The sequence below is a fragment of the Ixodes scapularis genome, unplaced genomic scaffold (assembly GCF_016920785.2).
Source record: "Ixodes scapularis isolate PalLabHiFi unplaced genomic scaffold, ASM1692078v2 PGA_scaffold4__175_contigs__length_147842914, whole genome shotgun sequence".
Classification (NCBI taxonomy): Eukaryota; Metazoa; Arthropoda; class Arachnida; order Ixodida; family Ixodidae; genus Ixodes; species Ixodes scapularis.
Window position 1 is genome coordinate 112,959,550 of NW_024609879.1, and position 14,786 is coordinate 112,974,335.

Here is a 14,786-nt window from a genome sequence, read left to right on the forward strand (position 1 = left end):
CAAATACTACCATGTGTACTGTCCTTACCCTACTACACACATTTACGTGCGCAGTAGTTAGGAACTGCGTATTGTCATACAGTAGACGTGGAGGAACTTAAAAGTCATGCTTGCAGACGAGGAGGTATTTCAAAGTTCTGCTTCAAAGTCCTGCTTCATCAAGGGCTGTCGAAGTTTCTAAGTCAGGCGATTGCTGGTAACTTGAGCTCCGCTTGAGCTTGTGATCTCATTGTGTGTTGTTTTCCGTCTACGTTTTTATTATGATGACATATACATAAATATTAAACCGTCTTTGTGAGCTCATACATTTTTTTTTATTTTGTCAAAACTATCTATAATGAGTTGCTACTTGCTCGTTCAAAACAATGACGATTCTAAACATCGCGAGTTTAACTGTATTACTGCGGTGGTTGTTCACTTAACCCTGAGACTCTTGTCCAACTTTCCGTCACGTTCTTGAGTTCACAACCTTATCTCCGCTTCGCCGTCTTCGGTGGCAACTTTCTTGTAAGCTTCCAAATGCTCCACGTGGTCTTGAACACTTTTTTCCTTGGAGAGCCTGCAATCGAGGAAGAGAAGGGCTCTAATAGAAGCCAGGTAACTGATCCAAGGCAAACTAAGCAAACAAAAAAATAGTCAGAGTGGAGGCGAGCTGGTGTAAGTTGAACATGATTGTAAACCTGAGACTGGAGCAGAAAGAGAACACAACAGAAGGTAGTAAAAGAGGAGATAACGTCTCAATGAGACCTTGCCTCCTCTTTTACTACCTTCTGTTGTGTTCTCTTTCTGCCCCAGTCTCAGGTTTACAATCATGCATAAGCAAACAAGTCGACTGATCTGGTTAGATTAGGTTAGGTTAGTTCAGCTTAGTTTAGGTCTTTGTTAGTTTAGGTCAGGCTAGGCTAGGTTAGGTTAGGTTAGGTAAAGTTAGGTTAGGTTAGGTTAGGTCGGTTTAGGTTAAGTTAGGTTAGGTTAGGCTAGGCTATGTTAATTAGAGACGTCTTTGTATTGGCCCATATTTTGTCTGTCGTCGCCGGTTTTTAATATCTGTAACCAGGTACGTGCCTCCCCAATTATGGCAACTGTTACTTTCTTACTTGGTCTCGGAGAATCGTTCCCCTTCTTCCAAAGTATCAGTAAGAACGCTTCCGAAAGTTTCTGGGAGGAGATTCACAAGTGCAGCCATCGCCAAGATCATGACGCTGTAGATTATCAAGACAAGCGTGTCTCCCCATGACTGCGTCTGAAAATTAGACAGGAACACAATAAATGACACGCGCAATATTCACACAGACAAAAAAAATAAAGAGCAGTCTAATGTTCGAAAGGACCATACACAAAAGCCCATTTTGCAAGAAAAAAAAGAAACAGTTGGAAGCGCTTTTAGTTCTTTCGGGTAACTGCAAAGGGTAACTGCAAAAAAAAAAAAAAGAAAAAAAAGTGTTTTTTTAAACAACCTAATTGCGACAAGCATGTCACAAAACAAATGTTCCGCGAAAAAAAAATAGCAATATTTACGTCACAGGACGTAATTTAGTCGAAGTCACAACATCTCCACATTTGAAACTCCCGCTCTTTCGACCGCCGCGGAGGAGGACTATGCCCCGCTCCTCACTCTTGGATTTGCTCTTTTTTGTTGACTTGGCTGCTGAGTTGAACGACGCAGCGTCTCGACTTCCGGTAAGATCTGGCAACAACGCACGCTAAACATGGCGCCGGTATTGTTTTGGTTTGACAGTACACGAGAAGCTGCGGGGTTTGAGAGCACACAGTGAAGACGTGACCGGAGAAGGGCCCCTGTGATGTTCCTGGAAGACGCAAAGTATCATTCGTAATCGTTTTGTGTGCTTTGAAAGCGAAGGGAGTCACAGGGTCCACGAGTGTGCAATTCTCTTTATTGAACAAGTTCAATACATTCGCTTTTTGAGGAAGCTTAACCTTAAGTATGCACGGCTCTGCATCATGCCCTCACTGTGTATTTCCCCACAACATAAAAACCAAAAAACACACTTCAATTCATCGTTATACAATATTTAACAAATACATACATCTTTATATAAAATCTAAAATCCATATTTTTTGCAATCTTCAAATCCGTCACAAATACATCAAACACTGCGATTAGTCCCACGCATAAAATGATAAAAACAACTGAGCGTTAACCGTAGGACCTTCAGTGTCAGGGATAAAACATTCCGCTTTGAAAATCCAAGGGATAAGAGAAAATCAGCAGTCCTGGGACAAACTAGTCCTCTTTCAGTTGCTGTTACGGCATGGACCGTCACCGAGGACACCGAGAAAGACAATTTAATTGCCCTAATAAAGGCTTCACCACAATATTTACGAATCTTATCCTCATTTAAAGAGTTTAATGATTTATATTCCCTTACTACTTGAATATCAACAACCGAAGCTTTACCATCTTTACTAAAACTAAATCTGGATATCTTACTTCATCTCCAACAACCACCCTCGGCTCCTCCGTGACAATCCATCCCTCAACTCTAGCCTTTTCCGCCAACCAATTCGCAACACAGTTATGTCGCTCCAGTCTCGGCGCATAGGTTCTTGGGCATACCTGGACAACATGCGTATGTGTCTCGGGGAAGAGACAACCAGCCCTGCAGCGTGTATCCTTTGCCCGGCCCCTCGCACATCTCGTCTTGGTCGGGAGCGCGTGGGCTCCAAGTTTGATTAGATCCATGTACTCCCTCCCAGTCAGAAACAGCGGAGGGTTACGGACAAAGGACGCTACCACGCACGAACGTGCTTCCGCCAACCCCTTAGTGTCCACCATTTTCAACAACTGGCCTTGCCAAAAGTTGCGTTCCGGATTCCTTGTCTCTATACATATATTTTTAAACTTTACATATTTCTCTGCCCTTTCCACCTCCTCACTCCAAGCTTGCGTGAACACAAGGCTCCTCAACATTGCATCATCCTTCTCAGCCACAGCCAGCACCCTGGCACGCCGAATCCTAGGGATTATTGTCACAAGACAATTGACCCCGAGGCCGCCGTCCCCAACTGCAGCATACAAAAAATGCCAGCGGTGTGTCCCGAGGTAGATGGTGGAAGAGCCTCACTGCGGCTCGAATTCTACGGTCCAGTTGAACCAAAAAGGCCATAGATTTCACTCCCATAACTAAACAGTAAATAAGAGGTGGAACCAGGTAAAAAACCAAAAGATTAATCTTTTGTTGGGGCTTCAGCGGTGCCTTTTCCAGTCTCGAAATTAATTCCTCAAAATTTATTTCCAACGCGCTGCGTTGACTTCGGCGATCTCGTTCTGTTTGGTGCAACACGGCCATGCGCCAAAGAACTGAAACGTTCGTAGTGTGCGTGGTGCGGTGCTTAGAAGTAGACACCCAACACGGAGCGCAAATTGGCTGTTGTGGGGTTGAGTTTAAACGGGTTCAGTCCCGTCGTCGTCAGCTGATCCAGTCAAACTGGTCCAGGAGAACGCGGCGAACGTTTTTAAAAGTAAATCTTCCTTCGTTCCGTTTCAAAATGTGGAAGATTCCCGACGCATACCGTGACTAAAAAGCTGCGGCCGTTTTCGACGAATTTACGTCGTTTTAATTGAACAGTGAACTTCGAATTGTTGTCCTAAATCTGCCGTTTTTCTGCTTCGTGTTGGACTGGGTTGCACAGCGACGTGTTGCGCTCATCGTGCGGTGTGAATAAATTTGGGCAAGATTTCCTACCTGCCCAATGATGCATGAGCTGAGACCATTTTTTACGTAGTGAACATAGTGCTCTTTTTTTTTTTTGGGGGGGGGGGGGGGGGGCAGGTGTTGTGCATTTATTACGGTACAATCACTTGAAAGTTCAGAAATTGGGGAGGGCGAGCTAGCTTTCCGAACTTTGTCTCCTTGCCTCTCTGGCACTGCACCTAGTTTCAAGTTTCAGTAGACATACCTACTAGCAGGTACAAACTGCTCTAAAGCAGGTAAAAGGCTGGGAAGTCGGGACGGTGCGGACTCCGTGTTTCGCGCTTTTAGTAAGGTGACTGGGAAGTGCTTTTGCAAGGTATGCGGAATATGCCATCGCTTTTGTTATGCCCTTCGTTTGCGTCTCTCCGGCAAAACGAATACGATAACCTACAAAGCCGTGATCGCAAGCCAAGATTTACGATGACAGTACATATTCATTGGAACAATTTACGTAAGATGGTTCGAAAGCCGAGAAAAAAAATCTATCGGCTAACGCAGAATTCGGACGTCCGAGGGCTTCTGCGGACAGCTATTACCTAATCACCTGGCTGTGCCAGGTTATTTACGTAATAGCTGTGTCTGGTCGCGGCCGTTCAATGCCCCCGGGACACCCGGTGCGAATCTCGACGGCCTCCGGAGCGATATGACATGATCGTAAATGGACACGTTTGTCGCTACGCGAAGGCTCGATTCCCTCCAGCCAAATAGCATTCCTTTCGGGGCGACATGGCTGCTGGAAGGCTCGCTGTCGGGATCACTCATCTAACATCTCCGAAAAGTCAGCATTTGCACGCACAGGCGCAAAAAAAAAACAAGAACAAAAAAAAAAAAAAAAACACGCTAAGCAAGCAAAGAGGAAAACGAAAGAACCACGCTATGAAAGCCAAAACCTCGCATCGCTCCCTATCACTAAGACCTGCGACAGCTGCTAAACACACACTACTTCACTTCAAGAAGTTTCACTCAAGCACCTGGGTCAGCACGAAACACTGATCACTTCGGCGAAACGATTAGTCGAGGTAAGCGAGACAGCCGGGAGCAGAGACTTCGGTGGCCATGAAAGAATGGCGGGATTTTTGCTTGTTATGGTATGGATCCAAACGGAAGTGACCGTTTTGTAAACCTTTTGTAAAAAATAATAACTCTCATCACATGGGTTATTTTTTTTAATGTAAAAATATGCCGCTCAAAAGGAAATTGCACCATATAACAAAGGTTTAACAACCAAGATCTAAGCTGTCATTCAAACTCTTAGCCAATGAGAAGTATAGCTGCCGATTGGGATTTAGCAACACGGAATCCCAACTTCGTGGCGCGCGGTTTAAAACGGGCGAAATAGCCGCAAACTAAAATCAGTCTCACGCAATAAATATTGCTCTAAAAGTGTTTTTTCTCGCGGAAAATTTGTTTTTCGACATGCTTGTCCTAATTAGGCTGTTTAAAAAACAACTTTTTTTTTCTTTGCAGTTACCCTTTAAAGGGCACAGTCCTGTGCTCCTCATGAATTTTATAGGCCATGTTGAGGAACATTTTTCTCGGTAATTATTAGGGGTATTTTTGTTATATATTGTGGGGAATAAAAAGGAGGGAGGATTACGCACCTTTACGTCCGGCGACCTTTCCGGTGCTCAAAGGGGAAATCCGCTACCCGTCCCACCGCGCGGCCGACGGCTACCAGCGAGGGTGGTCGCCGCGCCGGGTTCGGTCAACGCCATGCCAACAACGATGATCCCGGTATCCAGCAGCGTTTATTGAGTACCAGGGGTCCCCAACAAGACACTGCGGTCAAGCGAGCCGCCGCGGGCACAGTGTGCCCGCATCGCCCGCCGACCTGAGAGCCAAAGGGGTAAAGGCGAGCGGAGTCATCGCCGGTCGGACGAGCTCACGCCGCTACCCGTCGTCGCAGGAGTTCGGGGCCAGGGCTCTCGGCAGACGGACGTCCACAGGTAGTGGGGACGCCGACTGTCAGAGCCCGGGGAATCGCTAGCGTGGAGTCATCGACGGTCGGACGATGCTCGCGCCGCGACTCGACCCGTTGCCCGGAGTCCAATCGAGGACTCCTCGACCACACGGCCGTCCACTCGGAGGGCAGGCCCGACTCTCCCTCTTCGCGCGATGTCGCTGTTCCCCCCGAAATCGGGGAGACGCGCGGAGGAGTGCGAGAGAGTACGTCAGCATGGTGACGTATTCTCCCCGACACGATACGGAGCGACCGGGCTCGAAGTCAGATGGCTTCGCCCAAAACGTCCGCGGCTCACGCCTTCTCGGGGGAGGGAAACCAGTGGCTCCCACAATATATATATAAAATTGTGGTCCAATGTGTTCTTACTAGGTTAAAACAGCGCAAAAAACGACGGACAAGGTAAAGAAGGACACGGACAGAGCGTTTTTTGCGCGGTTTTAACCTTTTAAGAATGTCATACCAACTCGCCCAGGCTTCAACTTCAGTTCCAATGTGTTTTTACTGAACTGAAATTATTTAAAAAAAAATTGAAATTAATTTTTTTTTACTGAAATGTTATATTTTTGTGTATTAAAACATCAGTAGCACAAAAACTGTTGGGTGCATATTTAGATTCAGTATGTTTCAACACCTATGTGGGGGGGCAGGAAAAAAAAATCAACCCTCTATAATGGTAGGTTAAAAAAATAATGGTACCTATGCACTGAAAAAGCACTGTTTTGAGATAATTGAGTTTAAGGTACACAGCAGGTGAATAACACATTTCTTTTTGCACCAACACCATCAGAGTCATTTCCTCGGTAGCCTCCAGCTTGGCAGTCGTGGTTGGAGTCATGTCTTCAATTTTCAGTTTATCTTTTTGCTTGCCGGGCCTCTTTTGTGCCCTGTCGTGTAGTTCGGTCGGCAAAGTCTATTAAAGTGACGTCAACTTCCCTCAGCCACTTGATGACGTTCCACCCAGGATTGAATCTAAAGGACTTCAAAATATTGGCTCGTGCGATGCTACCATCATTGAATGGAAAAACAGCATCCAATGTCGCCACTTTGTTGTTCAAAAACACAGCTAGGCGCTTGAAAGTACACACGTGGAAAAAAACCTGCACAGCATCTCGAGATTCTCTTGGTTATAAAAGAGCTGTGCAATAGTTGCCAGATAATTTCTAAGATGTTTCTCAATCCGGACATGCTTTTAGATATGTTTTTAAATTTTGTTTTGTTGAAAATTTCTTGATAAACATGTAGAGTATCCCAAAAGGGGGCGTGGCTAGCCGCTTTTTCCTCTGAAAAAAAGGTGTCTTTCAGCCCGAAAAATAACTTTCAAAGAAGTGTGTGACAATTAAAAATGTGCACAAAAAATAAACAATTCAAGTTTTATAAAAATATTTTTCATTGTTTTTTACCTTGTGTTTGTAAGAACAAAGCAACGTAAACACAAAGCGTAAAACTGACGAAACAATTAAGGCTTTACGTTTTAACATACACGTAATACAAAACACTACCTGTTTTTATTTTAATGTTTTCAGCTGAGCTATATATTTTGTTGCGTTTTCTTATCGCTGGGTCTTAATAGGCGCATAAGGGTCCAGTTTCATCTGTCATTCAGCATTACTGGAGACAGTGAAGCTCATCATCGAATAACGCCTTGAGTTTAACGAAGCTCTGTTTTAAGCTATCTAAATATCCAAGTACGAATGAAATAATGCTTTATAGACATTTTATTTTACATATGAAATTTAAGTTATCTTGCGGCAAGATCATAAAATGTAACTTTAGGATTGGTGTTGATCCAAATATATGATCACCCCCTTTTGTAATGTTTTTTATCCTCTACTTGTTAATTTGTTTAATGTTTGAATCATATCAGCAAATGACCTCGCTACTTCTACTACCGTCACGAAGAATGTAGAGAACGTATGCAGTTTTTCTAATGCAAATAATGAATGAACAAGGCGAGCTTCTCCATACGCACAGCTGTGTATAACCAGGGTTCCAAGGTGGCGCCGAGTCTTCCGAACGTAGTGCAGAGTCCAAAGGCTCCGCTCCTTGCTACGGTTGGAAATACCTCGTTGATGTAGACGAATTCTGTCGTGTAACCCAAGGTGTACACCAGCCAGCCCACCATCCTGATCGTGATACGTAATGTCGAAAGAACTGAAAAACATAAAATGTCGGACGCTTTATTATTACTTTCGCCCTTTAATATTTCAGAATTTCAGATTGAACACCATATGCTGGCCTTTGGGGTTGGAATAAAAAAACAATTCAAAGAGGACTCGAGAACAAAGAGCAAACCAGACATGTATGTACGTAACGCGTAACTAGGAACGAGTTTCTTTTACCTAGTTACTTTTTTGGTAAAAAGTGACCTATTTAGTAACTTCTTTAGATAAAGAACGAGTAACGTACTTAGTTACTTTTAAGGCCAAGTACGATTTGTAGGTTATTTTTTAGGAGTTAAGGCGAGGCCGTTTAAATAGCCTCGCTTTATCTGTAGCCTCAGTACTGGTCTATCGCGACAAAGGCAGAGGGGCAACCCGAAAACAGCTAAACAGTATGAAAGTATGGCAACGTTTATTGCCGAACGCGTCAGTCGAACTTTGCAGCTGGCAATGTCCTACACTCTTAAAAAAAAGGAGTAGTACTTCGTCCTTTTTGGGGACTAAATCGATGTCACTGAGAGTGATCCCCCAAAAACGGCAAAACCCCGGTTTAGTCCCTCCCTTTTCTTTTAGTCCCTTTCCATTGATTCCTTCAGGTCAAAGTTTTGAACCGTTAAGAGGAGTGCTTTTGATCCTTACAGCAGGGCATCAGGGACTAAGCTTAACTCTTCAGGGGTTTAATTATGGGCCCTTGAGCACCGTCGTGTTTATAATTGGGGGAGTAACTTTGATCCCTTTGGGGATCAACAGTGGTCATTGGGGGACTAACTTTTTTTTTATTGGGGACTAAAGTTCGTCCCTTTGGGGATTAATTTTGCCACTTAAAGGGATGATATTTATAGTGACGGGGGAGTAACTTTCGTCCCTTTGAGGATCAATTTTGACCCTTTTAGGGATTAATTTTATAGTATTGAGAGGGTAATTTTCGTCCGTTTGTGAACGAATTTTGACACTTTTGGAGCCGAAATTACTAGTAATGAGACCCTTTAGCTGTGAATAGGAGTGAAAGGTTTGCGGCATTGAACAGCTTCCTATTCAGAAAAGGCAGATTGTGCAACTTGTTTGAAAAGGTATATCTTCTGAAAAGTTGCACAAAGTGTCTTTTCAGAACAGGGAGGTTTCAGTACCTCAGAGCTTTCACTCCCATTCACAGCTAAATATTGCAGTACATATGAAAAGTCGCACACCTTTATTTGGAAAAAGCAAGCCTTTGATGTGAAAGAAGCTGCGAAGACTGGATATGCGGACAACACTCGTTGAACTTTCAGGCAGGTTTTTTTACAGCTAACATCACCATTTTACGAAACATTGCACCAGCTATCTGTAGAAAAAAAAACGCACTTTCATTGTGGAAATATATTTATTCTAGAACTACACAACACTGTAAATGAAAACAATTGCACAACACAAGAACGTATACAAGAAAATACTGCCATCTTGGCACTGAAGAACTTGCCGAAATTTTACATGACTAGCATATATATAGGAATCTACAATGGTTCTTAGTGCTGGTGAACGAGCCCGAAAAATTGGTGTCTGCACATTAAAAGTTAAAGCATTCACTGAATGTGCATGTTACCTGTTGAAATTGTAAGGAATTTCGCCTCCTTCCTGTGAAAAATTAGACGAACTTGCCAGGGCCTACGGTGGACATGCTTGCAGCGTTAGCAATGCTTGTAAACTGCGACGTCATTTTGTTCTAAGCAAGGGAAGCAGAAGGCGATCTCATCTGCTCGTTATGCCTACCGGGAGTTACAACCATCGCTAACTCTATCATCTGCAGACATGACTGCTATTGACACTGGCCAGTTTGTTGGTCTTATTTTTCATGTGAAGGGAGCTAAGCTTTGAAATTTCTGCAAGAAAAATTAACATTTGGTGAAATCTTAATTGAGCTTTCTACATGCAGGATCTGGTTGTTCTGGCTCGTTTCACAGCACTAAAACATATTGTAGACACCCTAATATCCATTCAAAAATAAGAAAACTTGTAGACAAAAAAAAAAGCTAACAAGAGACAGCTCTTTTTAATGTCGTTTGTTCCCTTTTTTAATGAAAATGACTATAAAAAATCAAACACCTTAGTAAAAGAGCTCCCAATCATAAAATGTGAGGCAGTAAATTACTAGTATATTTATAAATTAAAACAAAAAAAAAGAAAAAAAACCTGGGAAAGGTTTTTGGCCTGTAGGAACATATCTGCTCAAGAAATTACTAGTATATACGATGACTCAAGTCCCCAGGCTCGACCTAAAATGGACCGTAAAAATTGACGCCTGTACGTAGCGATCTAAATTTTTTGTCATAGGTGTATTTCACAGGTCGTTTTTTTAATTACAAAGCGTAGCTCTTTTTCTGTAAATAATAGGGCGAATAAACTTGCCACGGTCTACGACGTGAAGGCGACGATTTTTACGGTCCATTTTTGATCGAGCCCGGTGACTTGGGTCACCCTATATTTATAAAAAAAAAAAAAAAACAGAACAAAAAATTTGCCACGGGTTTTAGACCTTCAGGAATGCATGTGCTCAAGAAAGTAAAAATAATGTTCACTTAAATGCGAATGCATTCCTTCAATGCATTACACAAGCCCAGAACAACATTCTTTTAACAACATGTGTGGAAAAAACTTTTTTTTTCATTTAGGATGGTCAGCAGCCTTGCGTCCATGCAGCCCAGCTTTGAATGTTTGAGACCTACAAGTCTCTCTAAACAAACAAATGTGCAAAACTATTTAACGAAGTACTGAAGGTCGAAAGCCCATGCCAGGCAGACACGAAGTGCCACAGCTTCCAGAGGGCCCTCTGTCTCATAAGCCAGATTTACAAAAAGCACACTGCAGCGCTCTGTTGGGGTCCTGGGACACACTTCGATGGAATAGACTGCGGGGAACGTCTGAAACAAAGGTTGGGAATTAAAACAAATCATAAAATCGAAGGCTTTCTGACAAAAAGAGAGGCCTGCCCTTAGAGCAGATACAAGTAACTGATGATAAGCAGATACAGGTAACTGATAGACTACCTGAAACAGGTTCAATACATACTCCCTAAACCTAACACCCCAAACCAGTTACCCTAATATTGTTCTTGGCAAATCAAAGCTAAATTGGTCATTGGAGCAGCTGGAATATCCTCTCCAGGCTAGGTCATCATCGGGTACCCAAACTTCACCACGTTGTTCGACTGGTGAGCAAAGGAGTAGCACAAACAACGCAAAAGATGGACTATCTCCGGTCAACAGTAAGTTTCGGGAGCACTGCGATATCTAAAACTCCTAGATGCGGTTGATGTATATGAAAAGGCTCTTAACACGGATTCATCTAATGCCTTGCATTAAAGCCAGAAAGTTATTTCGTTTATAACGAAAAATTCAGCCTTCAGGCTCAAAATACAAACGTGAGATTGTCATTTACGGATATTGTTGATCATATTCAGCCCATATCTGAACAGGACGGGTATATTTCAAATTTTGTTAAGTATCCCTTTAAAATATTTTCATACCACAGAGCACAGACACTTCAGAATTTTTTTGTCCAACCACCATCTACACTATACTCTGTATCACCTTAGTCAGGGCGCAGCGGATGCTGCGAGCCATCAGAGCAAATCCAAAGCTGTGCGGGTGTCATGTGTCCTTAGAGAGTGGGCGCAGCGACATGTGTTATGTGCTATGTTCAAAGAGCACGATTAAATGGGCTTGCTCTTAGCATCCGCTGCATCCGGACATAGGGTGAAACAGTAATACCATGCAGTAAATCCTACCAGGTGAGAAATAAGGGCCTGATTTTGTTTCCTCATATGCACACAGTTAATAACAGAATAATCACCCATGCTAGTAGATTGTTTTTTAAACTAATCCTTTCAATTGTGCTCAGTGCCAAGTGTCACAGCAATTCAACACAAAATATGAAGGCTCTATTTAAGCATCACATCAGTAATGCAAATTTATATTTCTTTTTAAATACAGCCATTCCCCCATCTTTTTAATGTTACTCATCACCAGACGGTCACTCACAATTTAAAATTAATGTACAGAAGCATTTGGAATTTCAGATGCCGTACAGATAACTGTTAGATATCTCGAATTTAATTTACATAGTTTGCACCCACCTATCACATGAACTGAGTCGGCACCAATTCGGTTGCAATAGAAAGCTAGCTGGATTGGGACTTCCGCTAACAGTCAATGAAGGCTAAATTGTAAAGCAGGTATACCTTGTTTCTCCGATTTTTTAACATCATCCATCCTTTCAACAGTCTTGCCCTCTGTCAGTTCAAGGGCGGTCGCCAGGTTTTCTGAGGCAATTTAAAAAGAGAGTTGCTCGGCATCGACGCTTGTGATGCGATTAAACTCAGCAAAAATCTGAAATAAAAATAGATGATCTTTAGTGAGCCAATAAATCGTAAACTACCCTGTAGAAAAGCAGGAGATAAGAAAAAAAAGATTCCCAATTTATTATGAGAAACAGAATCGTAATTGCAAAGATGTCAGTGGGATAATAAAAGACTCGTGGTGCTTGCTTTCGCCATGGAGGAAGTGCCAGTTAATAAGACTATGATGTTGTTATCAGTTTTCTGAAAGTAATTCGTTCCAAGCACATCTCATTATGCTTGTGATCACATTTAGTTTTGCCCGTGCTTTGAGAAGTGCTGTTAATACTAACTTTAAAATAAACAAAGAAATAAAAACAAGTATGAAGTACCCCAATTTTCCACATAAGCCAACTAATTCAGAATGTGCAGTGTTCTTGGTTGACCAGTTACGATCAGATACATCTCAGCTGCACCAAATCTTGCTCAGCAGGAGGAACCTACCAAAGTATAAAGCTATTTGCTCGGTTTTCTAGCCCTCCACAAATATAACTAAAACGCAAGTATTTTCTTATAATGCTGCTATAAAAAAGGCAAGCAAGAAGTGGCCTATGAGGAGAATATTTTTAAAGGCACGTTGAACTTGAATAATTCCCACTGAATTGAGCAACAGGGCAAGGGCAGTGTGCTTGCTCTCTTGAAAACTTCCAACAGGTTGGCAGGGCAGTACCATTTTAAACCTTGTTATCACATTGGGTATGCTCTCAGATGCAGCCAGCTGTCGATCATAAAACTGGTGACCATGCTTTCTGCACATACTCATGTGCATGAGGGCAGGGTCAGGTAATGAAATACTTGTCCCGAGAGCCCGAAGTTTCTGCCAACCCGTAAGCTGAGCCCTTGGAAGGAAATTAATAGCAAAAGACGAACGGCTTCATTTACTGCAAATGTGCTGAAAAAGAAAAGTGGAATACAACAAAGGGTAAAGTGCACCTTTTTTATATCTTCTGCATCATGAAGCCTTACAATGATCTCGCAGAACAGGGCCGGTCTTGGTTTTCCCTCTGTCACCATGAGAACAGTTGGCAGGTTTTCTGAGGCAACATTCATAAATCGCTCCTTTGCCTTGGCGCCAGTACTAATACAAAAAGACACTGCAAAGATCTGCAAGAAACATTATTTTCACATTTTCAGTCTACTTGAAGATATTTGTAAACTGCTCTTTTTAAAAGAAAAAGCGAAAAAAATCATTACTTATCAGTTGTAACAAAATCGTAATTGATGTAAGTGGGATAAAAAAGGAGACCCATCATGGTGCCAGACTTCACCATGACAGGACTAACGGCGCATTTATGCCAGGACTGGAGCCGCAACTGCAAAGCAGATCTGTGCGTTGAGGAACATTTTCCCCAACCGCGTCACCGAGATCTCCCTGCAGGAGCTTCTATTCGCTAGCAGCGCGAATGCACCATAATGGGGGTGGTCGTGGTCTTATCAGGGAACTTACTGCTCCTAAAAGCATGAGCAACATCGTTAGTAAGCAACATATTACCTGGTCTGTGAGCTTTAGGGCTGGATAGTCGTCTACGGTGTGGAAGATTGTAGGGTGTATGCTGATGTACCCTCCTTGCCCAAAAAGTCCTCTCCATGGCATCTTTCACCATCTCCATATACGTAGTAGCTCCCTTCCTTTCTCTTCTCATTGCGTCCATGTGGCCGGCTATGAAATTTCAATCTTCAGTCGTGGGCGAGGATGCTTGCAGCTTCTAAAAATTAGAAGGAACGAAGTAAACCAACCTTGAACATAGTAAAAACACTAAGAGATTTCGAAAAAGAAAGGACAGGCAGACATAGTCTTAATTAACTAGCACCAGCTCGTTTTCGCCCTAAACCTCATAAATCAACCCTTTTCCATATGTCTGTTCTCCACCTGTGGTCGAATTTTTTTTTTTTTTTTGCTACATCAAAAGAATTTTTTAATAACATTCAAGAGACAAAGAAGCCTACAAGTGCGAAATCAATAGTTTAAGGAGCTCAATAATCAAAGATTACTCAGTTAGTTCAATGCCTCCTAGATCGCAAGGCTTTAGTGTTGCTGGATTCTACCCCCTCTCATAGGTCATCGCAAGGCTGACTGGAAAAAGTGCTGCATTTGCATTCAGCTGGAACACGTATTCTCACCAACTGAACACGAGTTCTAGGCCAATGCTAACATAGCACTGTCCACTATATACCCTGCACTGAAATATGATAACCGAGAAAGAAAATCAAGGGCTAAGGTATTGGTATTTAGGAGGTGCTAGGCCAACTCAAAATTAAAGTGTCCTTTAAATGAAGCTATAGCAACATTTTGTGTCGTGATAACTGTTCATGGCATGTGCAAATTTATTTTTACGTAACTTGTTTCTATTTTTGATTGCAGCTACTTCTGTTCCAAAAATACGATGCTATGTGGTAATACCCTATTATTTATGTAAGATACTGTCATAAAGCATAGTGTCTGTCATAACCAGAATTTATTAGTGCGAAATCGAATGACAGTCAAGACGAGAAAATTGCACCCTAAAGGAACCCTGAAAAAAAAAAAAATTCTTTTAAACAGTTTGTAGGGGACACAAGTGCCAAAAAAATAAATTTTG

General features: G+C 42.4%; 1 protein-coding gene across 1 annotated transcript in view; it reads right to left on the reverse strand.

Moving 5' to 3' along the window:
- Positions 1-316: 316 nt before the first annotated feature.
- LOC120848892 (organic cation transporter protein-like) overlaps positions 317-14,786 on the reverse strand; it is a 104,856-nt gene continuing 90,386 nt past the window's right edge. Inside the window, exons 8-10 of the mRNA XM_040220965.2 lie at positions 7,649-7,830; positions 1,098-1,243; positions 317-559 (exon numbers count right to left, since the gene is read on the reverse strand). Of these exons, the coding sequence (XP_040076899.2) occupies positions 463-559; positions 1,098-1,243; positions 7,649-7,830 (425 nt within the window). The 3' untranslated portion in view covers positions 317-462. The remainder of the gene's footprint in view (positions 560-1,097; positions 1,244-7,648; positions 7,831-14,786) is intronic.